We start from the raw sequence: 26,950 nt of genomic DNA, 5'->3' as shown, positions 1-26,950 counted from the left end.
GTGATATGTGAAATGACAGTTTTAAAGGTTGGGGTTGAGGCAAAGACTAGAACCCTTAAATCCAACCCTTAAAGTAGTTTAAGGGTTGGATTTGAGGTTCTAGTCTTTGCCCCTGTTTTTCAACCCTTAAAAATGCCAAAAACTGGCATTTCTCAACTCTTAAAACTGCTTTAAGGGTTTAAGGGTTTGAGGATTCTACTAGGGATGCTCTTAGAACCAGCAAGGCGCGCTACACTGCTCACACTGCTACTACCTGACCAGCACTAGCAGCCCGTAGGTGAGGGTGAGCACTGCTGCTAGTAGGAGTGAGCGAGGCACGTCGGCGTACAGTGCAGGTGGCATGCACCGGCACAACCAACCCAACCGCACGGCAAATTCCCGTTGCCCAGTGGGTGGCTGTCCCGCTCCATCTGGCAACCACCCATTCGCACGCCACACCCGGTTTGCTTTGAATTAAGCTCCAGTGCGGAGTACGGTAAAAGTAGATTTCTTACGGCGCTGCGAAACGACGGGCATGCCCCTACTGCTCACGGGCCTACGCCGGACGAGCCTCTGCTCCATGCCAGACGACCGTGTGACGAGCCTCAGCCGTTGGTGCTGACCTGCGGGGCACGCCGGGCCCGCGTGTCATCGAGGCGCGCGTGCCTCGTCGCCGTTGGTATAAAACGCCCGGAGACCCAACAACCGTCCAAGCAGCAACCAGCACTAGCAGAGCGAGAGGAGAAGAAGCTTCCGTCGTCGTCTCACTGTGCGCCACTGTGCGAGCGAGGAGAAAGAAAGGTGCAGCCCGTGCGTTTTGATGGTGGCCGCGGCGCGAGCTCCGGTGCCCAGGAAGCCGCCCGCGGAGGGGACGCTGCTGCTGGCGGCGGAGGAGGGGCTGTCGGACCTGGAGACGGCGTCGTCGACCGGGGCGCCCAACTCGAGCCTCAGCTCGGCCAGCAGCGCCGGCAGCCTCGCGCGCTGCTCCAGCCTGTCGCGGCTCTCCTTCGACTGCACCCCGTCGGCCGCCATGGCGGCGGCGGCCACCGCGTGCTCGCCGCGCCCGTCCGCGGCGTTCCGCCCGCACCGGTCCGGCGACGTGGCGTGGGCGGCCATCCGCGCGCTCTCGGCCTCCTCCCCGGCGACCCCGCTCGGCCCCGCGGACTTCAGGCTCGTCCGGCGCGTCGGCGGCGGCGACATCGGCACGGTCTACCTCTGCCGCCTCCGGACCTCGGCGTCGGCCGAGGCCCCGTCGTGCATGTACGCGATGAAGGTGGTGGACCGCCGCGCCGTGGCCAAGAAGCACAAGCTGGAGCGCGCGGCCGCCGAAAAGCGCATCCTGCGGCTGCTCGACCACCCGTTCCTCCCCACGCTCTTCGCCGACTTCGACGCCGCCCCGCGCTTCTCCTGCGTCGTCATGGAGTTCTGCCCCGGCGGCGACCTCCACTCCCTCCGCCACCGCATGCCCTCCCGCCGCTTCCCGCTCCCCTCCGCCCGGTTCTACGCGGCCGAGGTGCTCCTGGCGCTCGAGTACCTGCACATGATGGGGATCGTCTACCGCGACCTCAAGCCTGAGAACGTGCTGATACGCGCGGACGGCCACATCATGCTCACCGACTTCGACCTGTCGCTCCAGTCCACGTCGTCGCCGTCTCTCGAGCCAGCCGTCGCCGAGGAGGAGGAACAGGAGGAGCCGCGCAGCGCATCCTGCTTCCCGATACGCTTCACACGGCGGAGGCACCGTCGCCGGTGCGCGGCGTCTCCCCCGCGGTTCGTCGCCGAGCCGGTGTCGGCGCGTTCGTGCTCGTTCGTCGGCACGCACGAGTACGTGGCCCCGGAGGTGGCAGGCGGCGGCGCGCACGGCGCCGCCGTGGACTGGTGGGCCTACGGCGTCTTCCTCTACGAGCTCCTCCACGGCCGCACCCCGTTCGCCGGCGCCACCAACGAGGACACGCTCCGCAACATCGTGCGCGCGCCGCTCACCTTCCCCTCCTCCTGCGGCACCGGCTGCCACGCCGACGTCGCCGCGGCGCGGGACCTCATCGCGCGCCTGCTCACCAAGGACCCCGCCGCCCGCCTCGGGTCCCGCCACGGCGCGGCCGACGTGAAGGCCCACCCCTTCTTCAAGAACCTCAACTTCGCGCTCCTCCGGTCATCGCGTCCGCCCGTCGTCCCCAGCGCGCCGTTGCACCGGTCGCAGTCGTGCAAGACGCCGGCGTCTCGCAAGCCGGACACGAAGCGCTTCGACCTCTTCTGACCGACCGACCGACGTCGTGTCCTCCCCGAGTCAACGCCGGCGGCTGGATACAAACCCTCCTCCGGCCATCTCGTGGCGCCGGGGGACGTTAACCCCTTGATAATTACTACCACTCCTAGCTAGCGCATGCATGCATTGACCTACCCTACTACTACTAGTAGTATTAGCTCCCAGTGCATCGTTGTACAATCAACTGTTAATTACGCTTCTCAGTACTGTTAATCTCCCATGTGCTAGTGCTGTCTTGTGCTCTGATAATTACCGAGGTTACACTTGTCAGCAACGCCTAAACCCGCGGCTTAATCACTCCATTTTTCTACTGATTTCTTCACGTAGTAGTAGTATACTCCTAGTACTACTCTAGCAAAGTGCAGAGCAATTAAGGAACGTGTGTGTGGAGTGCAGTGAATCATGTCGGAGCTTTGACACTGATTATTGATCAAGGAGTACACTGATTAGTTTTTAGAAGGTGTGTTAATGATGTGGTAGTGCCATCGAGACAAGCATCACATGGGTGCTGGAGCTGTCTGGTCACAGGGCTGTGGTTCCCATTAATTGCTCGTTGACCTGTCCCTTGCTTCTGTCTCCTCTCATCTGTCTCTGGGTGTGTCCATATGATGTGGCCTGATGAGTTGTCTGAGCCTGGGTGAGTCGGGTTTGTGGAGTGGTTCCGCTTCTCAGGAATTTTACTGAAAAATATTCCTGAGTTGCGATCGGGACACAGATGCTGTTTCCGCCTGAGTGTAGTCCCCGCTTTAGGTGAGGCGAGCCCGTGCATGCCGGGAGCGAGCGGCGACCTTGGAGCGCGCACGCACGCACAATGTTTGTTTGCTTTTGCGCGCGCGCACGGCAGCAGCAGCACACACGGCAAGTGCACATCGCCATCCCGCGCGCTGGTGGCTGCTGCGCTGCGCTGCACTGCACCGCACGTAGGGCGGTCGCGCCCCGCCCGGCCGGCGGGCGGGCGCGTATGGTCGCCGTCCGGCAGCCGTGGACCGCCCGCCCCCCGCCTTTGCCGTGCCGTACCGGCGGTAGCCGACCCCGTCACGCAACGTGACGTGCCTGCCGGCCGGCCGGTCTTCTCCGGTCGACAGATCCGTGACCGGTGCCTGCTGGAGCTGGAAAAGTTTGACGTGACACGTACGTAGCCATACACGGGGCGTACGTACAGTACTGTACAGGTCTGCGCGTGTCGTGTCCCTGGTCACCACCTTGAGAGCCTAGGGCGCACGCCACCCCGACCCCACCTGCGGCCCCGGCCCGGGCCATGGATGCATCGACGCACGCATGGGATGGACGCGCAGCCTTGCGCAGAGCCAGCGGCAGGCCTGGCTTGGCTTGACCCCAAACTTGGTAAAACCAGTCGCCTCGATCCGGCCACCGCGCTCTGCATGCCCGGCCCAGGCCACCGTAGCTGAAGATGAAGAACTGAAGATGCAACGCATCTCGTCGGGTCACCCGGGCCAGTAGAATAGTGAGTAGATCGATGCATGTGATTGAGGACCCCAACTAACTAATACGGAGTATCTCTCTCGTGATGATGGCGAGGCGATGCCTCGTGCCCGCTAATTCATCCATCATTCCTTCCTATAGATAGATACGTCGGTCCGTCTTGAGTTCTCGCCATCGATCACCAGCACTAATTTGTCGATCATTGTTTCTGCTGCATTTTTTAATCACGGGCTAAGGCTAGGTGGCTCGGCCGTCGGGGCTTTCGCCATCGATGAGCTAGCCAGCCACACTGACACCTAGCCTATCAACGCAACAATGCGACTACGTACAGATAGCAGAGAGCGTGACTACGTACTGGCACGTGATTGATCACTAGCACTAGTAAGACAGGGGTACTGACGTCGTCATGTGGGTGCAGTAACCACGCGGTGCGCGCAGAGCTTTCACCATGCTGGGGGCTGGGAGGATAACAAATTTGACCTATAATCGAAATCAAATCACAGAATGAACTGGTTGTGAAACTATTTCACGCGGCTGACCCTTGGCGCAGTGCAACGCCCGGGAGCTAGGCGCTGCACTGTGTAGTGTGGCGCCTAGCTCTCAGGCGCTGCACGCTGACTTGGGCACATATGGGTGCGACGCTGGCCGTGTAGCGCCTATCTAGGAGGCGTTGCACAGTAGGGTGTGGCGCCGGCGTGGCGGGCGCTACACAAAAGGGTCAGGGAAGTGAAATAGTTTCGTAACTAATTCATTCTGTGATTTGATTTCGATTATAGGTCAAAATTATCAAATTTGCCGGGAGGATCGAGGCGCAGAAGCCCCATGCAGCGCAAAGGCCCTGCCCGCCTAGGAACTAGCCTGTTGCCTATACCCAGCATCGATCACCTGCAGCTGCGCTGCCTCTGCGGCGTGTGTTGGGGGAGATGAAAAGGCTGGAGAGGAACAGCGCGGCTAGTCCTAGAGTGGAGTAGAGAAGGAGGAGTGAAAAGGCAAGCTCTGTACGCACGTCCCGCTCCGTGAGCTGCGCGGCCTCCCTATTCGACCACTAGTTTATAAGTATTAATCATGGCCGTCCGGCCGGCTCCGTCGCGTCGGCGCCAGAAAGCTGCCGCCGCTGCGCCTGTATCTTCTCTTGGCCATTGATGGTCGCGGCAGGGCTATCTCTGCGCGCCATTGCACGAGGCTATGGAAGCTACGGCGGTGGAGCAGTGGTACTTTACTTTGAGTAGCGGTGGCCGTGCTGCCGGTACTCTAGTGGCACGGCGAAGGACGGCACGTAGAGCTAGCGCCCGTGCTGGTAGAGCAACGAGCTGCCGGTACTCTAGTCGCGCGGCGACGGACTGCACGCGTAGTGGCGCTGGTACGTAGAGCCAGCGCCCGTGCTGGTACTGGCGTAGTGCAATGCGCTGAGGCGAATCAGTCCTTGGTTACCGTGCTAAGAGCAACTCCAAAGTGAAAGCTGAATAAAATTGTTGCTTATTGATGATTTGATGCGGCATACAAGAGTATATAAGAGGGTACAAACCGACTTGGGGTAGGGGTACAAACCGACTTGGGGTAGGGGTACAAAACTGACGTGGACTAGAAGTCGTATACCATAATGACTACTCTAACATCCCCCGCAGTATCAACGGCAGGCTCGACGACGTTGAGACTGAAACAGATATCTTGAAACGGCTTAGTAGGCAGTGCCTTGGTGAAAATGTCAGCAAACTGAGCCGTAGAGGGGACATGAAGCACCCGAACCTGACCAAGAGCAACCTTTTCACGAACAAAATGAATATCAATCTCAATATGCTTTGTGCGTCGGTGTTGAACTGGATTGCTGGTCATGTAGACTGCTGATATGTTGTCACAGTAGACAATAGTGGCCTGCTCAATAGGCCTGTGTAGCTCGGAGAGTAACTGCCGAATCCAGATTGTATCTGCAACGGCATGTGCCACAGCGCGATACTCAGCCTCGGCCGACGAACGTGAGACTGTAACCTGTCTTTTCGAAGACCAAGAAATCAAATTGTTACCAAGAAAAACACAAAAACCGGAAGTGGACCTTCGAGTGTCAGGACAACCAGCCCAGTCTGCATTAGAGTATGCGGTAAGCGAGTTTGGAGAAGAATTATTGAGGTGGAGACCATGATTGAGAGTTCCTTTTAAATACCGAAGAATGCGTTTAACATGATTATAGTGAGGAACCCGGGGATCATGCATATAGAGACATGCTTGTTGAACAGCAAAAGAGATTTCAGGACGAGTAATGGTGAGATATTGGAGAGCACCTGTTAGGCTACGATAGAGAGTAGGATCGGAAAAGGGTTCACCGGTAGCCGAAAGTTTAAAACTAGTATCGACAGGAGTGCGAGATGATTGGCAGTCAAGCATACCAGCACGATTAAGAAGATCAAGAATATACTGGCGTTGGAAAAGAAAAAGGCTGGAGGAATCTCGAACAACAGCAATGCCTAAGAAATGATGAAGGAGTCCTAGGTCAGTCATAGAAAATTCAGATCTAAGAAGAGAGACAATATGATCTAAGAACTTTTGAGAGGAGGCGGTAAGAATGATATCATCTACATAGAGAAGTAAATAGGCAGTGTCAGAAGTTTGATGATACACAAAAAGGGAGGTGTCGGAGAGAGATGGAGTGAAGCCTATTGTTTGAATGCAGGAGGAGAAGCGTTGAAACCAAGCTCGTGGGGCCTGTTTAAGACCATAGAGAGATTTCTGAAGAAGACATACATGAGTTGGAAAGGATGGATTTTCAAAACCCAGAGGTTGCTGGCAGTAGACAGTTTCTTGAAGGGAACCATGGAGTAAAGCATTTTTAACATCAAGTTGGTGAATGGGCCATGAAGAGGAGACAGCAACACTAAGAACGGTGCGAATGGTGCTAGGTTTAACAACAGGAGAGAAGGTTTCTTCGTAATCAATTCCTTGTTGCTGAGAAAAGCCACGACAAACCCACCTGGCTTTATATCGTGAGAGGCTCCCATCGAAGTGGAACTTTTGGCGAAAAATCCATTTGCCAGAAACAATATTTGTATTGGGAGGACGAGGAACAAGTTGCCAGGTGTTGTTTTGAAGTAAAGCATTATATTCTTCTTGCATGGCAGCGGCCCAATTGGGATCAAGTAGAGCAGTTTTGTAATTCTTTGGAAGAGAAGTGAGAGGTACGGAGGTATGAAGGTTTAGGCGGTCTTGGGGTTGATGAAATCCTGATTTGGCCCTAGTACGCATGCGATGATCATTAATCGGGGCTGCTGTAGGAATAGCACGAGGGGGTAAGGTGGGTACTGGTGAGTCCGGCGCAGCGGAAGAGTCGGACGAAGGAGTAGGGTTGGGTGGCGGAGTGGGAGCAGGGCTGGGTGGTGGAGTGGGATTAGGGGCCGGGGGTGTTGGGGAGGGAGCAGGGGTCGGGGGTGTTGGGGACGTCTCGGGTGGGGTGAGTGTATGGTTGGGATTGGCTATGGTGGGTGTTAATGGTGGTGGTGATAAGTTGTGTTCGGCAGGTAGGGAGTATATAGTTGGAAAGGACGGGGAGAGGGAGTGTTTGCGGAGCTAGGGGTGTTGGATGGTGTAGTAGTGCGTTGTGAGAAAAGAAAAATGTGCTCAGCAAACGTGACATGACGAGAGACATGAACGTGTCCGGTGTGAAGGTCGAGACCGCGATATCCTTTATGCTCGTCAGAGAAGCCGAGAAAAGCACATGGAATAGAGCGTGGTGACAATTTATTTGCAGAAGTGGCGTAGGCATTGGGAAAACAGAGACAGCTGAAAACACGAACCGCGGAGTAGTCGGGGTGGGAAAGAAAGAGGGAATAATAGGGAGTAGTGTTGGGTTTAGTTTTAGAAGGTCGAATATTTAGAAGGAAGGTGGCCATGTGTAGGGCTTCAGCCCAAAACTTGGGAGGCATAGATGATTGAATGAGGAGAGTGCGAACTATATCATTGAGGGTGCGAAGAGAGCGTTCTGCTTTACCATTTTGAGGGGAGGTGTAGGGACATGAGAACCTAAGCAGGATGCCATGTTGTAAGAAGAAAGTACGATTTTTAATGTTATCAAACTCGCGACCATTGTCACATTGGATAAAGCGAATTGGGAGGAAGAAGTGAACAGACACATAGCGTTGAAAATTAAGGAAAAGAGAATGGACCTCGGATTTGTTGCGTAGAGGAAAAGTCCAGACAAAGTGGGTGAAATCATCGAGGATAACAAGGTAGTATTTAAAACCCGAAACACTTGCAATGGGAGAGGTCCATAAATCACAATGTATTAATTTAAAGGGATAAGTGCTACAAGAACTAGAGGAACTAAAGGGAAGACGCACATGTTTGCCTAATTGACAAGACTCGCAAAACACAGAATTATGAGAGTCCCTATTACATGGTATGGTAAATTCACTAAGCATAGAAGCTAAGACGGCGGGGTTGGGATGGCCCAAGCGACGATGCCAGAGATCGACGGAGGCCAGCATGGATGTTGGAGGGGTGGCGGCAGGAACTCCATTAAGAGAATAAAGATCACCGGAGGTATTGAAGCGAGCGATCTCGGCCTTGGTCAGGTAATCCTTCACAGATAAACCAAAAGGGTCAAATTCAGCCAAAACTAAATTGTCGCAAGTAAATTGGCGAACAGAGATAAGATTTTTAATGAGGGCGGGTGCAACTAGAACATCGCGAAGTAAAAGAGGTTTGGTGGAAGAGGGAAGTTGAGCCTGACCAACACAATATATAGGAATAGATGATCCATCTCCAAGGATAATGGAAGGGAAAGGAGATTTAGTGCAAGAAGATAACCAATTACTAGATGCAGACATATGACTAGAGGCCCCTGAATCAAAGATCCAATCCGTACCTGAGTTTCCTTGTGCAGCAAAGTTATTCATGGCCTGGAGAAAGGCAACTTGATCCCAGCTCGGCGTCGCAGGTGAGGGTGGCGTCGGAAGCAGTGCCGGCGGATACGATGGTGAAGGCAGTAGGGCCGGCTGGGGAGTGTAGTAGGCATTGGCCGGCTGTGGTGGGGGTGGCGTCGGGAGCAGGGCCGGCTGAGGTGTGTAGTAGGTGCCGCCGTCGGTGCTGTAATGACCATAAGGAGCATACGTCGGGGCGTCGTGATAGGCATTGGCCGGCTGTCGGGGGTTGAGAACCCCGGGAGCACCAGTAGGCGGCCGAAGGCCGGGTTGCCAGGCACCTGAGTATGCCGGCGGAGCATCGAGGGTGGACGGAGCGGACCAGGGCATGGGCCATGCTTGAACAAGCCCCGTCCAAGGATCATGAGGAGGCCGCCATGCAACCGCAGATGGAGCACTGGTGGGTGGTGCAGGACTCGGTGTTGGTGATGTCGTAGGCGGAACCGAACGAGTCGACGGCGGCCTGTAGATAGGGCTTTTGCCGCGTTAGTTCGGACTAGGACGCCAGCCTGGGGGCGGTTGAACAGATGACGACGCGGACGGCCCGGCGGCAGGAGCCGGCCTGGAAGGCGGCGCTAGTGTAGACGACAGAGGAGGACGAGCCGTAGCATGAAAGACCTTGGGGCGAGAGTCCTTGCGAGCTTGTGTTTCCGCCGCGAGTTGTAGCAAGGAACGAAATTCAGCGAAGGTAGGAGGGGGCCGTATCATCGGTATGAACGAGGCTTGCTTGTCAAAGTCTTCGCTGAGGCCGACGACGACGATATTGATTAGCTGTGAGTCGCTAACTGTATCGCCGAGTTCGCGGAGCTCATCACCAATGGTCTTAACGCGCTGGCAGAACAGGTTCACCGGGGCGTCTCCTTGCACCATATTGCGAAGCTTGGTGTGGAGAGCGTTTTTCCGAGCGTCGGTGTTGCTTTGGAAGAGCTGACGGAGGGAGTGCCAGATGTTGGCAGCAGTGGCGCCGTCGTGATCGAGCATGTTGAAGATCTCGGTGGTGATGCGGGTGTAGAACCACTGGACGATCGTGAGATCGTCTTTCAACCATTGCGGATCGTCGGGGCGGGGAAGACAGTTGGCGCGACATGCAAGCGCAGGTTGCAGCGGCCGAGGTGGAGATCGAAGAGATGTCTCCAATGGTAGTAGTTGTGGGCGGCGAGATCAAGAACTATGGGGATGTAGGGGCTGACGTCGGAGATTGTGTCAGCAAGAGATATTGGTGCGGCGAGGATGGGTGCAGGGTAGTTTTGTGGAGCTATGGTGAGGGCCGAGAGAGAAGCGGCCGCGGCATTGGCAGCCTTGGCGATGAGTGCGGCCCGGCGCTCGAAGTAGCCGGGCGGCGGCGGCGGTGGCGGCGTTGGCGGAGCCATACCCTAAACCCTGGGACCGGTATTTTATACCATGAAAGCTGAATAAAACTGTTGTTTATTGTTAATTTGGTGCGGCATACAAGAGTATATAAGAGGGTACAAACCGACTTGGGGTAGGGGTACAAAACTGACTTGGACTAGAAGTCGTATACCATAATAACTACTCTAACACAAGGGCTGACCCATTTCGTCCGCCTGCGTCCGTTTGGGTCGGCGCGGACAAAAGTGGCGGCCCAACGCGTCATCCCAAACCCAAATCACGTCCGCGTCGTGTCCGTGCCGACGCATTTGCGGCCCAAATTTGCGTCCCAAATGCGTCGGCGCGGACGCCGAACGGAGGCTTCGCGCGCCTGCTCGCTATCCGCCACGTTCCCACATGGCGGCCGTCCAACTACCCGCTGCCCACGCGGTCAGCTTAATTTATGATGACGGGCTCACGCGTCAGCGACGGCGCTCGTCCTTTTTTAAGCCAACCGTGCGGCGGGGCCATACTCATCCAAACTCGACGTCCACATCTGCCAACCTCTGCTCCCTCGTCGCCGGCAAACCCTAGCCACCACAACCACAGCGAGATGGGCCTCTTCTCCGGCGCCAGCGGCAGCAAGGCCGAGGGCAAGTCCCCCGCCACCCCTTTCCCCTCAGAGTTCCTCCCACCTCCGCCTCCGCCGACGCCTCGCCGGCAGAGGCAGCGTGTGAACGTGCCAGTGCATCAGGGGGAGTGGCACTGGCAGCACCGCCAGCCTCTGCCGTATCTCGACGTGACGCTGCCGCACGACTGGCATCTGGATCCAGATAGGATCCCAGTGCCGGCGGCGCCGCGGACGGCTCGTGCTCACGCGGAGGAGGTGCGGCGCCGGCGGGCGCTGCTGACGCCGGAGCAGCGCCGCGACCCCGCCTACGCAACCGACTCGCCCAACTGGGCGAGGTGGTTCTCCTTCAAGCACGAGGAGACGAGGCGATGGGGCGTGCGCGAGGTCGACCGGAGGTCGCCGCCACCGGCGCTCGTTGTCCGCGAGGAGGACCAGGCGGCCCTTGCGGCCGTCTACCGGGAGAGCGAGGAGGACGAGCGGCGCAGGGCGAAGGCGGAAGAGGAGGCTCGGTACGAGGCAACAATGGCGCATGCCCTTGCCCTCTCCGCGGCGGGCGACAACGTGGTGCCGCCGGTGGCCCCGCCGTCCCCCATCAAGCCGGAGCAGGAGCGGGAGCCGTCCCCATCGAGCGCTACTCCTGGACGGGAGTAGTGCGTGATTGGGTACATGCGCCGCCGGTCTGGATGGGAGCGACGCCGAGGTAGGAGCAGGCGTACCTCGAGCACTGGCGCACGATCAGGGTGGCCTAGGAGCGCCGCGACGACGAGTACCTCGAGATGCTCGAGCGCGACCTCGAGGAGGAGGAGCGCGAGGCCGAGGAGGAGGCGCGCCAGGCCGCGGCTGCACAGGCGGCCGCACCCCCCCGCGCCGGCACTGCCTGCGCCGACACAAACCGACATGACGGCGCTCTGGAACACGGCGTTCGCCTGGGCCGGGCCTGCGCCGACGCTCATCGACCTCACGGACCCCGAGGACGACGACGACGACGCCTAGGGCAGCGCGCCGCCTCGTAGTTTAGGCTGTTTTTATTTTTTTTAAACGCAAATGTGGACACGTGGACTCTTGCCGGCCTTCGTCGCCGGCTTTAGTGTTTAATTAATGTTGTTTCTCTTTTTTAATATGCATGCGTTAAATATATTTTTTGCGCCGTCAAAATGAGTTCAGGCCAGTGTTGCGCGCACGCGCAGACCCAAATGCGGAAGCGGACATGCGTGCCCGTTTGGCCGACCCAAACAAACAAAAAGCGAACGAAACCGCCGTCCGTTTGGGTCCGCCAGTTGGAGTTGCTCTAATCGCCTAATCCGTCGTCCCCTGCATCGTGGTTGGTGCGAGCTAGTGCCGTGCATCGGTGAGGCATGCGAGTCGATGTGTACGTGCATGGGGTTTTCCCTTTCTTTGGTGTCGGGCGGCCGTCCGTGGGTTGACGGTGACCTTGTCTTCAGGGACTACATGCATGTGGACCTCGGAACGGAGGTTCATTTTATAGTACGTACGTCGGTGGTAGTAGTACGATTCTAGATTTAGGAATTTGGACGGACATGCTTTCGTTCTAGGAAATGAAAAACCATTCGCATAATCAGGGACCGTGTCTATAATGTGTCGCACGAAAATTGTTTCATCGAACCAGCCAACACGACATTTCCAACGGGTTCGGACTCGGCTGTGAATACGGTACACGGATACGAGAGCCGGTTACCCAATCGCATCCTCTAAGCATCTGGGTTCGGTCAATTTCATTTTAATTAAATGCATACCGATATAAGCAAATTAAAGTGTGGTGTTTACTGTGCTTGGTCACAATCAGGAGACGATGTTCATAGTTTTTACATACGCCTAAACACAAAAGTCCAGTCCGTGCAAAAAAGAGGCATTGTTGCCCTCTCGGACTGGCTGTGCGAGCTGTTAGAAGTATAAACGTGATTAGGATAGAGATAGAATTAGTTTAAACATATCATGTTTTGTCTTGTATTCCAAGCCTCTTCCCCGGTGTACTGTTATATATACCCCATGAGGGTCAGATCAATACAACACCGAGTTCTAGGGTTTCGTATTTTCTACATAGTATTAGAGCGGTTAGTCTCACGACGTCGATCCTAAGCCTTCCCACCACTTCTGCAGCATGCTGCCTCCGGGGAGATTAATCTTCTCTTCTCGGGGGCGCGGCATCCGATTTGATCAAAGATCATACCGTTCATAGATTAGATTAGAAAAAAATTCCAATTTCCAGTAGATCAAATAGTATTAGATTGTTTTCTTTCAGTTAGCCAAATAAATCCAAAGATCAGATCCAATTGGGTAAGAAAATTGTGCAGCAACCCGCGTAGAAATCACTTCCGAACATGCAAGATGCAGCTAGCTTCTTCACGAGCCGAACAAGCCGGCGCTCCATCGGACTCCATCAACATGTGGCAGCAAACGGCCGACTGCTTCGATCGGATTTGCATCAACCTCTGAACGCATGGGAGGACCCAATACTTGTCATGCATCACAGCCACACCATGGCTCGGTACGGCGGATGCGAGCGTCCGGCGATGCAGGCGGCCGCACACGCTGATGCGGCTACGGGCGTGCTCATACGCGCGTCCCAGCGCACGCCTCCATCTGCATGCACAAGATGCCATGCATCTTCACAGGAAGGCACCAGAAGGTACGCCGGCTTCGAACCATACGCTGGCTTCGTTCCATCGTCACCAGCAAGCTTTGATCTGTCTGCGTGCACCTCATCCTCGACTACACGCGCTGCTGATCCAAGCCATCGACGAGCCAGCCGCGAGCTACTCCAAGCAAATCCTAGCGGACTCTACCGAGCAGCGGCGATGCACGACGCCACCTCAGTACCACGCATCGTGAATTACAGGATGGCGAACTCTCGAACACATCTGCACCAACACCGACGCCCGCGACACCATCGTCTACACCGACCGCTACATCCCGAGCCGAGCTGCATCATCTTCTGCATGGCTGCATCGATCGCCGCCGCTGATCTGTACTGCACGGCTACACCGACGCCTCTGCATCGAGCTGAACGGCATCAAGCTGTACGACTACGCCAGGCCACAAGCCAACATACTTAAGCCAACATACTTCTACGGTGTGACACGGCATCTGACACTTGGTCGCTGCGAGGGACGCCTTCAAGCGACTCATCATCGTCGACACGCTGCTGCAACGCCATCACGAACACTTCATCGCCAAGATCTTCATCAACGTGGTCTTCACCAACATCTTCATCAACACACCGCCGCTGCTGCCTCGTCCACAAGATGGACACCTAGCGTTCTTTGACAGACTTTTCTGCAAGACGCGACCTCGACGACGGCAATGACCGCGTCACGACAAACGGCATCGACCGCGTCATCCATGACGGTACGACTGCATCGACACGGCGTTATTACAGTGACGACCCTACACAGCCACACGGTTCTGGCAAAACAGATGTATGCTCGATGGGCTGCCTCCGGTCTTGGCAAAACCAGTGGACTCATCGTTGACGGGACCCTCTGACATCCGCAAGGTGCATCGTCCACGTCTGCAGCTCCGTCATAGCGCATTTTCTTTGCGCCTCCGGCTTTGTGCGGCTTCATCATCCACGACGACTACACCATCGACCATGACTACCTCGACCACGGCTATATCACAATGATTGGCTACCTCGACATCGACATTAATGGCTATGTCTACAGCAACTCATCGGCGACAACTCCAGTCAACAGCGTCCGCGTCATCACTAGCGTCCACGCCACTCCCGCTATGACTGCGGGAGGGAAGAGAGGAGAGACAAGGAAGGCACCAGAAGGGGACGCAGTCACCGCCCTAGGTGTCGACCCATCAGAGACGCAGTATATGATGGCGCAGTGGAGAAGACGACGAAAGCGCAAAACTACAAATTCAGTCGTAATCGTCCGCTTCACTCCCGCTACGATTGAGGGGAAATGTTAGAATATAATTGTGTTTAAGATAGAGGTAGGAGTTAGAGATAGAATAGATTTAACATGTACGACTTGCTCTCTACTCCAAGTGTCTCTCACAATGTATTCTATATATACCCCATATGAGGATCGGATCAATACAACACAAACAACGCAATATTCATCCATCTTATAATTTCCACATCCGCTCCTGCAGGCGATCTTCTTCAACGCTAACCGGCCGGTATAGGTATCTGTCTCCGGTACGTGCATGCATGATTCATATATATACATGCGTGGCTTCCAGCCAATACATGCAAAATCCAACAACGACACATCCATGGTGTCGTGCGCACCGATGGAGGCAACACATGTATCTGGCGACCACGCACCAAGCTCTCGCATCCGCGTCGCATCGGAACAGGTGCGGGCCAAACAGCTCCACAGGGGCTATCTCGACGTGTCTACGCCGAGCCGCATGGATCGCCTACACCAAGCCATCAGCATGGCATCACCGAGCGATCTGCACCAACCACGCCCCGCAGCATCAAACTGTACGACTACACCAAGCTACAAGCCAATATACTTGGTCGAGCACATCTACGAGAAGTGATCTTAACATGCACCACTCACACGCCAGGCCAGTGTGCAGCGAGATGCAATCTTCATCGACTTCTCCGACGCGACACGGCATCGATACTTGATCACCGCGAGGGACGCCTTCAAGCGACACATTATCGTCAACACGCCACTGCGACACCATCACCTACACTTCATCGCTAAGGTCTTCATCAACATGGTCTTCACCAACATCTTCGTCAACACACCGCAGCTGCCTTGTCCACAAGATGGACACCTAGCGTCCGCTGACAGACTTTTCTGCAAGACGCGACCACGACAACAGCAATGACTGCGTCACGACGACGGCATCGACCGCGTCATCCACGACAACACGACTGCATGGACACGGCGTCACTACAGTGACGACCCTACACGGCCACATGGTTCTGGCAAAACCGATGTGTGCTCGATGGGCTTCCTCCGGTCTTGGCAAAACCGGCGGACTCGTCGCCGATGGCACCCTCTGACATCCACAAGGTGCATCGTCCATGTCTGCAGCTCCGTCATAGTGCATTTTTTTTTGCGCTTCCAGGCTTTGTGCCGCTTCATCATCGACGACGACCACGACTACCTCTACCACGGCTACATCACCATGATCGGCTACCTCGACATTGACATTAATGGCTACGTCTACAGCAACATATCGGCAACAACTCCAGTCAACAGCATCCGCGTCGTCATCAACGTTCACGCCACTCCCGCTGTGACTGCGGGAGGGAAGAGAGGAGAGACAAGGAAGGCACTAGAAGGGGACGCAGTCACCGCCCTAGGTGCCGACCCATGAGAGACACAGTTGATGATGGCGCAGCGGAGAAGACGACGAAAGCACAAGACTTCAAATTCAGTCGTACTTGTCCGCTTCACTCCCGCTACGACTGAGGGGGCGGCCGGGGGGGGGGGGGGGTGTGTGTTAGAAGTATAAACGTGATTAGGATAGAGATAAGGAGATAGAGATAGAATTAGTTTAAACATATCATGTCTTGTACTCCAATCCTCTACCCACGTTGTACTGTTATGTATACCCCATGAGGGTCAGATCAATACAACACCAAATTCTAGGGTTTCATATTTTCTACACGAGCCTCCTTGTCACTCTGCCGCTGGCTCCTCATCACCAACTGCCTTTCTTCTCGTCCGCCTTCATCTTGGCCGCCAAACGCTTCAACATCTTAATACGGACGGCGCACACAGTCATCGCCGCATTGAGATTCAACTCGTCCATCCTGTAGTGGCCCTGGACATGAATGGGATCACATGTTTCATTTTCAAAACTCAACATCTTCTCTAGAATGGCCGGGACTAGATTATAACTATGAGTTTGATCCATCACACAATCACAATGTTGTCGACACATGTGTAGGTGGAGATCGGCTTCGACGAGCCCCCCGTCAGACAATCACAATCGTCAGGAATAGATCGACATGTTGTCGAGTCTTTTTCCTTGTCAATCTGCCGCTGGCTCCTCATCACCAACTGCCTTTCTTCTCGTCCGCCTTCATCTTGGCGGCCAAACGCTTCAACATCTTAACACGGACAGCGCACACGGTCATCGCCGCATTGAGATTCAACTCGTCCATCCTCATGCTCAACGTTTTGATATCCTCAAAAGTTGTCGCGATCTCAATCCTCCTCTCTTCGAGCTTGGCCCCTTATGTTTGTGGTTGATCTTCTTATCATTCCCCCGTTCCACGCCCTCAAAATGTTAAACCTCTCCGCCTTATTTTCCTCTTTCACGCTAGAGCGCTTGACACATGTCTCCTTCTTCTTTGCCAAGATGCCCTCGAACCTCTCGTTATCTTGGCTGCCGTCTCTTCTCGCTCCTCCTCCTCCTCCTCATACTTTCCCCGGAACTCCCTTCTAAGTTTCTAGATTTGGATGGGCCGGGGGTGTCGGCTGCGTGCGTGGTGGAGGTCCGAACTCCTGTAAGCCCCTCTGATTTGCTTTCGTTTTGCGAGGAAACTGACAGGCGGAAGCGTCCGCGGACCAATACGACTCTACATTGGATGGCAAAGTGTGCCCGTACAGCTCGGTCCGGACAGTTGCAGGCATTTTGAGGGTCCGCATTGGAGAATGCCCTTAGAAGAAAGGTTGCTACCCCAGAGGTGAGGAAAAGGGAACCCCCTGCCCCCTACCCTCTTCGAGGATACAAGGTAAAATTTTGTGAGCTGTTTCACAATGAACACGAGCCGTGGCCTAGGGGGATATGGCCACTCACGCATCGCACATGACCTTCGCTAGCCAACTATGCACAAGGTTATTCTCGGCATGCCACTTTGCACATGCGTCGACCTGCGCCTCCACGTGTGATTAGATTGTTGCACACATTTCGATCCTAACTATGTGCGATGAAAAGTGTTAATATGGTGGGGGTCGTCGAAGCCGATTCAGACCACGACCAAAATAGGGTTTTGATCCTTCATCATCTCCACCTGTAGTGGCCCTGGACATGAATGGGATCACATGTTTCATTTTCAAAACTCAACATGTTCTCTAGAATGGCCGGGACTAGATTATAACTACGAGTTTGATCCATCACACAATCACAATGTTGTCGACACATGTGTAGGTGGAGATCGGCTTCGACGAGCCCCCCGTCAGACAATGACAATCGTCAGGAATAGATCGACATGTTGTCGAGTCTTCTTTCTTGTGACACCCCCCCCCCCCCCCCCCACACACACACACACATTTCCCCCCGGTATGTTTACCATTGCTGGTGGGCGGATAGGGGAGGGGAGTATGTTGTCTAAGAACAAGGTGTGAAAGCAAACTGGCAAACAAGATGTAGATGACAATAATACAAAATGATAGAAAAGTGTATTCTAGTGCAGTCGTTGTAGACATCCTTGAGGTACAAATTATTGGGAACGGATGCGGTTGACGTCATGGTACACAAGAGCTAAAAAATCTAGCCCACGGGCCTTGACTATCTACTCCCACCATCAACCCTTGAAGTCTACAAGACCGTTTCTCTTTTACATGTAGACCATGTGGGATTGTGGGGCCATGGAGCTCAAGTTTCGTTTAGCAGTAGCATCGACAAGTGTAGAAGCACAGTGTGCAGTTGAACGCTCACCAATTATCCACCGGTAGTTGACGATTGAGGAACGCTTCGTCCTAAGATGGTGATTATTTAGGCAAAAGTTGGTACTTATGTCGGAACAAATCAGTAGTAGTACTATAGTACGTAATTTTAACACGCATGACTAAACTTGTAGTATACTCAATTGACAACAAGGTCAAGCTTTAAGCCTGAGATTTTCTTCACAAGGCTTTATTTTAGACGAATGCCGGGTGCCCCGGGTGACAAGATAAGTGTCGATTCCATCGTTGACAGACGAAATCTTGGAGTGGAGTTGACTGGTGCAGTGTGACTCGTGTACTCTGTTATCTTTTGTAGTACTAATTTTATATTAAAATTGAGACATTTATTTTGAGACGGGAAAGTAGTTTTTTGTAACTCGTCGGTTGCCTAATCTAGCCCATGTGTGATTCTGTTGAGAATTTTCCATAGCGCCTGAAATGCATGCATTTAACCTGATTAAGCCAGTGTTTCTAGCAAAAAACGAAAATCCTGATTAAGCCAGTGCAATAGGTCTTTGATGATGATTCAAATCAAAACCGATCTCCTGCTTCCCAACTCCCATCATTTTCTCGACGTACTCGATTAACTAGCACGGGTCTTTTGGCCCAAGAAATTTAACTAATCACCATCCTGCACAAATCTCAACTACTTAATTAGAAAGAACGTAAGGTTTCTGCTTTATCTTTTCTCCCACCATTCCTTTGTCCAATTTTTCATGTATATGATATCTCATATAATAATTAATCATCTTAATTTACTTACCAAACTTCTAATCAAAGTATAAGGTGATTCACGGTCAGAATTTGATGAACATTTATTTACACGTAAATCACAAGCTAACGTATTAGAAATATTTATATCCAGTTGCGACACACGAGCATTGTTCTAGTAATTACTAAACAGCACCAGAAACAAATTCAGTGTCCCAGCGAGCTAGCAAAGCCGGCCAGGGTGTGCGTGCCAAACAAAGACGGTCATTGGTTTGTTGCCAATATTTGGCTTGCCAAATGTTGGCATTGCCAACTATTGGCAATACCAAGACTTGCCAACTATTGGCAATTTATGTGAGATAGGCAAAACAACTCGTAGCCAACCAAGTAGTTGCCAATATTTGGCACAATGCCAAATATTGGCAATGCCAATTTTTGGCAGCAAATCAATTATGCTCTAAACCGGTTACATTTACGTGCCGTGGCAGTAGGTCCGAGCGCACGTTCTGCCCATAATCAATGGAGTATATATCAACTATAATGAACTAATCATACTGGCATGCATACTGGATGGTGTACGGATTTTCGGCCGTGCTCCGCGCGATCAATCAACGTTGTAGCTAGTATTAAATCATCGCCTACAAATGCTATACATGTACGGCCCAGATCTAATTTTGTACTCCCTCCGTCCCAAAAATCTTGTCTTAGATTTGTCTAAATACGGATGTATTAAGTCACGTTTTAGCATTAGGTACATCCGTATCTAGATCAATTTAAGACAAGAATTCTGGGACGAAGGGAGTAGTATGTGCGCTTGTTTTTTAACCAGAAATAGGACGTTCAAACAACCGAACGCAGACCCTAGTGTCAAACAAACCATTATGAGTACCTGCACTGCGTAATTAATTTATTATGTGGCCGTGCAGGTAGCCTTAATCATAGAATTTAGGCACTGCCCAAAATGAGAGTGAGCATGTTAATCAACCCCACAAAAAAAAATTGTCAATCAACGTGGTCTTCAATCGTCTGCTGGATTTCACACAGAAATTAAACAGCAGTATGGAGTAGCTAGCTTGATAAACACCTTCTGCATAATCTTTACAAATTTGTCTCCAATCGACTGTGCAAAAGGCACAGAGAGTTAAACAAGGATACAAGTTTGATTTAAATTGCTACTACTGTACAATGCAATTAAGAAGATTACTAGAACATTGATTAATTATTCTCCTCTTGAATTGTGTAAACGAGGCAAAAGAAGCCAAATTCGCAACCCTTTACAAAAGTTTCAAGATTCAAGTATAATTCTTTTTGAGAAAACATATTATATGTCCTTCTGTTTTCACCAGAAGTAGCACAATTTGGCAGCATCCGTTGTGCGTTGTGGCAAGAAAATGTCTTCCTATAGAGTACTCCAAGTGTGAAACAAACCAGCAGTTAGAGGTGTACTTAATTAATTAGCCCTTCAACTAATTTCGACTTGGCATAATTGACGACATCAGTTAGCACCATAGCTGCAAATTTGTCTGGCCAAACGCCAACCAAAAGTGTCCCTGCCAAAGAAAATGGCAACCAAAAAGTACATACCAAGTCGCGCCAACGACAAAACTGGATCACCTGATTTCTGTGCCCAATATTGATCGACTGAAGATGCTTAGATGAAGATACCATCTAACTATCTAGTGTGGCGTACATTAGTTCTTTAATTGAGCACTCTAGGTAGCTAGTTAGGGGCTCCTTTTGCTAAAGAGATCAAGCTTATAGTTCTTAGTTTTCAATTGTAGTGCATAATCCCCAGGTAGATCACCTTCCACAACTTTCTGGTTCAACTGGATGCCTCCATCCGTAGAAAAACTGAACCCACGGCGAATGTTTATCAAAATGGTCTTAAACTCGTAACACTGCAAAAACCTTAGTATGTGAGAAACCACGGTGAATGTTTATGAACATGACAGATGGCTCCGATCCTGTAGAAACAACACAAAACACTCAGACATTCTCCGAATCTATGTTTTGCACGGAAAATCCAATTCGGCTCTTGGAATCATATGCCCCTGCACGCCAAAAATGTATTTTGCAAATTTCAAAATTTTCTTGAAAAAAATAAACATATGTGTTTGTTGTCACACCCTAATGCTACCTACAAATTTTTAGGGGAAAGTTTAAGCATTTTGACATGTGAAAAAAAGTCAAACGTCAAATGTTATACTTAATTTTTTTTACCGATGAAGCACTGCTATCCCGTTTTGCATGAAAATTGTAAGCTGCTTGTTACACTATCAAGAATATAACAAATAATCAGATGTTTTAATTTTTATTTACTATTTATTTTGAATTTACTGTTCATTGGAGAGCATATGCATCCTACACCGTTTTGCATGCATATATAACATCATATCTTCGAAATCTAAAAGTAGCATGCATGCATGCATGCAGCTCACATGCAAAGATCAATCTAGCCTGCCACGTTGCCACTGACGCATGCATGCATCTAGAAGCCACTCTGTGCATACATATGCATCATTAGTCAGAGACCAAGATCACAAGTTGCTTGCAACTAATCCCAAGGAACCTGGAGATCTTCAGAGAGGAAATTGCAGCAACGGGACAGGGGCGCCAATATTCGCGCTGCGTCAGTTGGTTGGTAGGGGGGACATGAAGGCGTTGGCATATCACCTAAGAACCCTACATCAGTTAAGCAGAGAATCACTTCTGTCTGCAACTAATTATTCTCTATAATCTCCAAGGAATCTGAAATTCTTGATTATCTTGGAACTGTCTTCTCCTTTTGCCAGTTTTAAGTAGCCTTGCATGCCAAGCCATTGCCATGCTCACATGGGTCGCAAAGTAAGCTGTCCACTAGTTTATTGTATAATCCAAGAACGGACCAATCCGAAATGCGCACGCCTGCATTGCTGCATTACTATTGATGAAATGATTGGTAGAATGTACAATAATAGACACTCATGGATGCATTAGTGTTTAGTAGGGGCACACTGTGACGACCAAGGCTACTATCTACTTCCTCTATAAACTAATATAAGACGTTTTAAATCATGACTCGCTGTATGTGATTCGAAAGCAAGAAAACTGTCTTGTACTACACTGATGGAGCATTTGTCTAAGCAGTGTGTGGAATATATAGTGCTTAATTTAATCGAAGCATAGTATATTCATTTTGTTGATAGACATGCATGCATGTGTTGTAGCTAGTCGACGACCGTTGGTGTAAACGTACAATCACTTTGTCTTTACCAAGACCTTTGCGTCCAAAATGGTTCAGCATTCCACGGGCGAACGTACGTCCGCACAAATTCTTTTGTTTCTTTCTCTGTACTATTGAAAAGCAAGCAGTACATGCACACATGTGCTTTGATATTATGGTTTCCAAGGGAATCGAAGAAAGCCCGATAGTCGTGCTCAAAACGTCACTTCTTCTCTCTTTCCTCTTTTTCTCCTCCTGCCAGGATGCTTTCTTCCATGATACGTGACAGTACACCGGTGCACATATTTTTTTATTGCAAACTAAAAAAAACACGGTAAAACATTCCACTGGTACGTACGGTACGGGGGCCTTCTCCATGCACGCGGTGCGTAGAAGAAGATGGGCTAGTGATTCGTACGTTGTCTCGGTCCATGCTGCACGTTCCAGCCGCCCATTGAGCCAAAAGCTGAAGCTAATAGGGCAACTCTAATAGCAACATAGCATTAGAGCAACAGAGTTGTCATAATTTGAAACACCAAGAGTGGTATGCAAACGATCATAAAAAGAATGAAGGCCGATCCAAACGGGTTTTGGCAAAATCAGAATCGCCAAAAATCAACATGCATCAAATTCTTTAGAAGTAGGACCTACCTGTCATTGGGTCATCGGGTCCTCGCAAAAAATAGGACCTACCTGTCATTGGGTTATCGCCCGATTCAGAAGCACACATTCGATTCAGAAACAGACATTTCATTCCTATAAACAGGGAGAGCAAATTAGTCGCACTGTGACTTACATTCATAGAATAACTAGCGCCCGTGCTAGTAGAGGCGTAGTGCAGCACGGTGAGCTAGCGCCCGTGCTAGTAGTGGCGTAGTGCAACACGGTGAGCCCAATCGGTCCGTGTTTACTGTGCTAATCCGTCATCCCGTGCAGGAGCATTGTGAGCAGTGTGGTATTTCTTGCTGGCGCTTTCTGCTTACGGTTTATGGATGTACATATGCATGTACCGATCGTGGTTGCTGCGACCCAGTGCCGTGCATTGGGGGGGGGGGGGGGGGGGGGGGGGGGGGGGGGGGCAGGGGAGTCGATGTGTGCTTGGGTTTTTTTTTTTTGGTGTCGCGCGGCCGTCCGTGGGATCTAGGATGGTGACCTTGTCTCCCGGTACATGCATGCAGATCTCGGAACGGAGGTTGATTTTATACATCCGTTGTAGTGATACGATTCTAGCTTTAGGCCTTGTTCGGTTGCGTGTGGATCCGAGGGGAATGAAGGGGTTTGAGGGGGATTTAAACCTCTTATAAGTCAAAATACATCACAATCCTTGCCAATCCCCTCCAATCCTCTTGGGAGGAGGATTAACCGAACAAGCCCTTAGGAATTTGGACGGACATGCTTTCATTCAATGAAAAAACAAGAAGAGAGTGAATTCCACGATTTAACCTCTAGATATGCATTTGTGACACTAATTACCCAATCGAGTGGAAATTTATCTAGAATACCCCTCTTAGAAGCTTCGAACCCTCGTTTTCTGATTCGTGTCCATTATGCAAGGTGTGAGGTGACGCCCAGGGTCCAAAAATATCTGGGCGAGAACGAGGAATGGAATAGATGGACATGATCGTCAATGTTGCCCTCCGTTCTTTACACATTTTTTGACGGATCATTGGCACAACATGCCGACCCTATGTAACATAAACAAGCAAAATGCAAAACAGGGGTAAAACCATGTTAAAAGTCTCTAAAATATGATATTTCGATAGAAGTTCCACTCAATGGGAAAATATGTGTTCCAAATGCACAACTACAGGGTAAAAAGTGAAATTCACTCAAAAAAACATTTTCATCATTAGAACTATGTCTATAATGCATCGCATGAAAATTGTTCTGTCGTCACCCTCTTGAGGGTGTCATCATGGTGCTTAGGTGCCCTCTGGTTGCGTTTCTTCGACATCGGCGGTTGAGCTTGGATCCCATCTCGAAGCTCCTTCATCTCTGGCTTGGAGTGGTCCTGACGACTCCCTATCTTTTACACGCGGCATTGAGGGCATAATTATTGGTCCTCGTTGTCTGCAGGTAGGATCGACGCTTCACGTCCCGGAGCAAGAGGGCAGAGGATCCTCCGGCGACAACTTGGTCTGTGTGTTGCATCGACGTCCGATGGTTTAGCATGGAGGCTGCTCTTTCTTCTAGTCAGTAGTCTTGGGTGTGTCGTGATGGAGTGTGGGCACTCATGTAACCTTCTTTTATCTTTGATTTGGTTTGTAAGGGGTTTCCCCCATCATTTTGATTCTGATTCGGGCGTGTTGCTTTATATATAAAGTTGGGAGAAAGCCTTTTTCGATAAACGGCCTAGGACATCTCGAACGGAGACTCACAAAAGGGACACAATATATGTCGCCGACCGGTTCAGACTTGTTTGTGAATATGGATACAAGAGCCGGCCATCCAATCACATCCTCTAAGCATCCGGGTTCGGCTAATTTCATTTTAATTAAATGCATACCAATATAGGAAAATTAAAGTGCTGTGTTCATAGCGCTTGATCATAACAAAAAGGAGATGATTTTCATAAATTTTACGTATGCCCGATCACAAAAGTCTAGTCCGTGCACAAGGTTATTCTCAACGTGCCACTTTGCACATGTGTCGACCTGGGTCTCCATGTGCGATTAGATTGTTGCACACATCTCGATCCTTATTATGTACAATGAAAAGTGTTAATATGGCGGGGGACCAAAACCAAAACATGGTTTTGACCCTTCACTCATCTCCACCTGCAGTGGCACTGGACATGAATCAGATCACATGTTTCATTTTCAAAAGGCAACATCTTCTCTAGAATGGTCAGGTCCATCACACAAGCACAATTCCGTCGACACATGTGCAGGTGGAGATCGGCTTCGACGAGCCTCCCTTCAGATAATCACAATGGTTAGGAATAGATCGACATGTTGTTGAGTCTTCTTTCTTGTGAATCCCTCCCCCTCCCCCACTCCTTTATTTTTCATATGTGTAGCATTGCTGGTGGGTGAATAAGGCAGTACACTAGTAGGAAAAGAGCTTTTACCACGGTTTGTAAGGACCTTTTGTCCCGGTTTTCGAACCGGGACTAAAAGGTCGTTACTAAAGCCCAAACCCTTTAGTCCCGGTTCTTACACGAACCAGGACAGAAGGTCCTCCACGTGGCCGCTGCTGTCAGCCCAGGCAGGGGGGCCTTTGGTCCCGGTTGGTGCCACCAACCGGGACCAATAGGCAGGGCCTTTTGTCCCGGTTGGTGTCATCAACCGGGACCAATAGGCATCCACGCGTCAGCATTTCAGGGGCTGGGGTTTTTGTTTTTTTTGAAAGGGGGGGGGGGGTTGGGGGGTTAATTTAGGTGTTTCATATATTGTGTTAGCTAGCTAATTAATAGAGAGAAGTGTCCTCTCTTATCTCCGTGCTTGGTCGACGCTACGTACTATATACGTATGGAGAGGACTAGACACGCTAGCTAGTAATCAAATGAATGAAACAGAAGATCGTCATGAACATATGCATACAGAGAGAAGTGATATCGACCACCTCTCCTTCTCCGAGAGATTGGTCGAACAACAAGTTCTCGTACATCTATCCGACGCTACCGGCTACATATATACAATAATTATCTCTTACAATACAATATCCTAATTAAATTGTAAGAACACAGGGTCCACATAGTATTCTCCGTTTTCAGCGATCACGTGGTCAAGGAAGAATGCCGCCAATTCATCTTGAATTCCTCGCATACGATCTGGTGCTAGGAGTTCATCCCGCTTCCGAAACATCTAATTTGAAGAAGGGGGTCAATACATATATATATGAATAAATGAAACTCAACACAAATGATGGTAATAAAATAAAATTGTGAATATTATTGCTTACGCACTTCATATTGTTCTTCAGAGTAGCCCCGCTCACAGGTCGTGTAGCGGATGGACTCGCAAACGTAGTATCCACAGTAATTATTCCCGGGTTCCTGCCACAACCACTTTACAAGAAATAGAGGTCAATCAAACTGATAAGCAAGCATGCTAAATGGTATTGATGAAACTAGCGCTTGAATCACTAGGAGATGCGCGGAACATGCTACTATAGTACTTACTTTCGGGTGTTTAAATTGCAGCTTCTTCGGCAGTCCTGGAGCTGTGGTGGTGAATTTTCTCCAAACCCTGCCAGACAAAGAAAACAATTACTTGATATCAGGAAATGAACAAAGTTGCTGAGATGGTGGATAATGATCGATTTAACTTACTTCTCGAGCATTTGAGTCATGTTCGCATAGTCCTGGGGATCTTTTCGTCTCGAGTCTAAGACGGTTAGTACTCCCTGCTCAAGCTTAATCTCTAGGAGAATATAGTGGAAGCTGCGCATGCATGCATAAGTCATCAATTACATTACCATAACCTGGACTAATAAGGGAAACCGAATATGCACAAGACAGTAACACTCACTTGAAGTTGTAAGGAAAGAGTATTATATCTTTGTTTTGATTTAATACCAACGATTGTAGCAAGTTGGTCTCGACTTCTTTGGGATGTTTTTCAACTGTATATGCATCTATGAGATTTGTGTTAATGAACCCAATATCACCGATTTGTCTTTTCTTCAATTCGGCGATCTTCAATCTGCATAATATAGTGAGGATAATTATAAATACATGCAATGAAAGAGCTGACCTATATAGAGAGACTTAATGACAGAAGTAGTACTACTTACAGACAGTAGCAAGTGATCGTTGTTTTATCGAGGGCCTTTTGATTGTAAAACTGGAAGAAATCCTCAAATGGAACATTCAGCAGTTCAATTCCAACGAGGTCATGCTCCGGTTTAACTCTCAGCGTCAAAGTA

The 26,950-nt window shown here is 50.9% G+C and overlaps 1 protein-coding gene across 1 annotated transcript; it reads left to right on the top strand.

Moving 5' to 3' along the window:
• The first annotated feature begins 705 nt into the window (after positions 1-705).
• Positions 706-2,701, top strand: LOC123119330 (protein kinase PINOID). The gene has a single exon (XM_044539101.1). The coding sequence runs from the start codon at positions 800-802 to the stop codon at positions 2,234-2,236; it is 1,437 nt and encodes a 478-aa protein (XP_044395036.1). The 5' UTR covers positions 706-799; the 3' UTR covers positions 2,237-2,701.
• Positions 2,702-26,950: the final 24,249 nt, after the last annotated feature.

This window comes from Triticum aestivum, chromosome 5D (genome assembly GCF_018294505.1).
Source record: "Triticum aestivum cultivar Chinese Spring chromosome 5D, IWGSC CS RefSeq v2.1, whole genome shotgun sequence".
NCBI classification, from domain to species: Eukaryota; Viridiplantae; Streptophyta; class Magnoliopsida; order Poales; family Poaceae; genus Triticum; species Triticum aestivum.
This window is presented reverse-complemented; position numbering and strand designations above follow the sequence as displayed.